Source organism: Octodon degus, unplaced genomic scaffold (genome assembly GCF_000260255.1).
Source record: "Octodon degus isolate 3935 unplaced genomic scaffold, OctDeg1.0 scaffold00486, whole genome shotgun sequence".
Classification (NCBI taxonomy): Eukaryota; Metazoa; Chordata; class Mammalia; order Rodentia; family Octodontidae; genus Octodon; species Octodon degus.
The window spans coordinates 175,328-176,436 of NW_004525062.1; the positions used below are offsets into that span (position 1 = coordinate 175,328).

Genomic DNA, 1,109 nt, shown 5'->3' on the forward strand with positions numbered 1-1,109 from the left:
ACAGAGAGTTGCTTCTTCACAAATTGACAGTATATAATCACACCAGCACTTTTATTTAACTTTGCACATAAAATTTGTGGATGCCTCTGACCTTTTGTTTTGATCAGTACCAATACTGGACATACAACACTCACTGTAATGCAGAACCTCACTGAATATTACCTGAGGACCAGAGATGCCTGTTCTTTTTCACTGTCTTCATTGTCAGGGTTTTCTGTAAGATAATTCAGAAATAGTCACTCAAAAACTGAGTACATGCACATCACCCATTAGAAATATAGTGACTCGCTATGCACAGAATCGATATATGTATGAGCAGGAGGACTTCATTTCTCTGAATGAACCAGGTGAGAGTCTATTGCAGCCAGCACTTCACTCTTACCCATCATACACCTGTAGTCAAAATATCATGCAGAAGGGTGCAGAACTTGGACAGAAAGCTGGACACTGAGAAGCCTTTAGAGAGGGGATAGCCCAGGATAAGGCTCACTAAACCAGAGACTAAACCATAACACTGTGTCATGCTCTCTCACGTATCACACCTACACACCTGGAACAGACTCTGATGGCATAACTAATGAACACAGAGAGCAGAACTCTCACAAGAAACACACTTGAGAAGACAAAAATAGAAATAGTTGAGGGATCTTAGTCTATGGCAAGGTATCTGCAGTATACACAAAACATGATCAACTCACTCAAATAAACTGAAAACTTCCATGAATTCAGATTTATTTTCATTTATGTCATCCATTTAATCATCTGTGGATTTTAAGAAAAGTTTGAAGAATTCTCAAGACAGAAAGGATAGGTATTGGACAAAGGTCCAGCAGATAATTGGAGTTATGATTCCACAAAGATAAAAGCAGTATGATTAATTTGTTAACCATGGTAACTTATAAAGACGTGGACTTAGCTCACGGTTTTGGAGACTGAAAGTCTAGGCAACCCCTGCTATCCATGGCAAGGCTGCCTCTTGTTTCTGTGTTCCAGTTCCTGGTATCATAGTGGTGGGATGCACCAGAGGGGGAGGTCTCATGATGAGACTGGAAGCCAGAGAATGGAAGGGACCACTGATTATATTTCCTCAGGGTTCAAGAGAATTTAAT

General features: G+C 40.1%; 1 protein-coding gene across 1 annotated transcript in view; it reads right to left on the reverse strand.

Moving 5' to 3' along the window:
* The window catches only part of LOC111814760 (neuroblastoma breakpoint family member 10-like), a 6,125-nt gene that overhangs the window by 2,169 nt on the left and 2,847 nt on the right, over positions 1 to 1,109 (reverse strand). Inside the window, exon 2 of the mRNA XM_023708713.1 lies at positions 163 to 214. Coding sequence (XP_023564481.1) covers positions 163 to 214 — 52 coding nt within the window. The remainder of the gene's footprint in view (positions 1 to 162; positions 215 to 1,109) is intronic.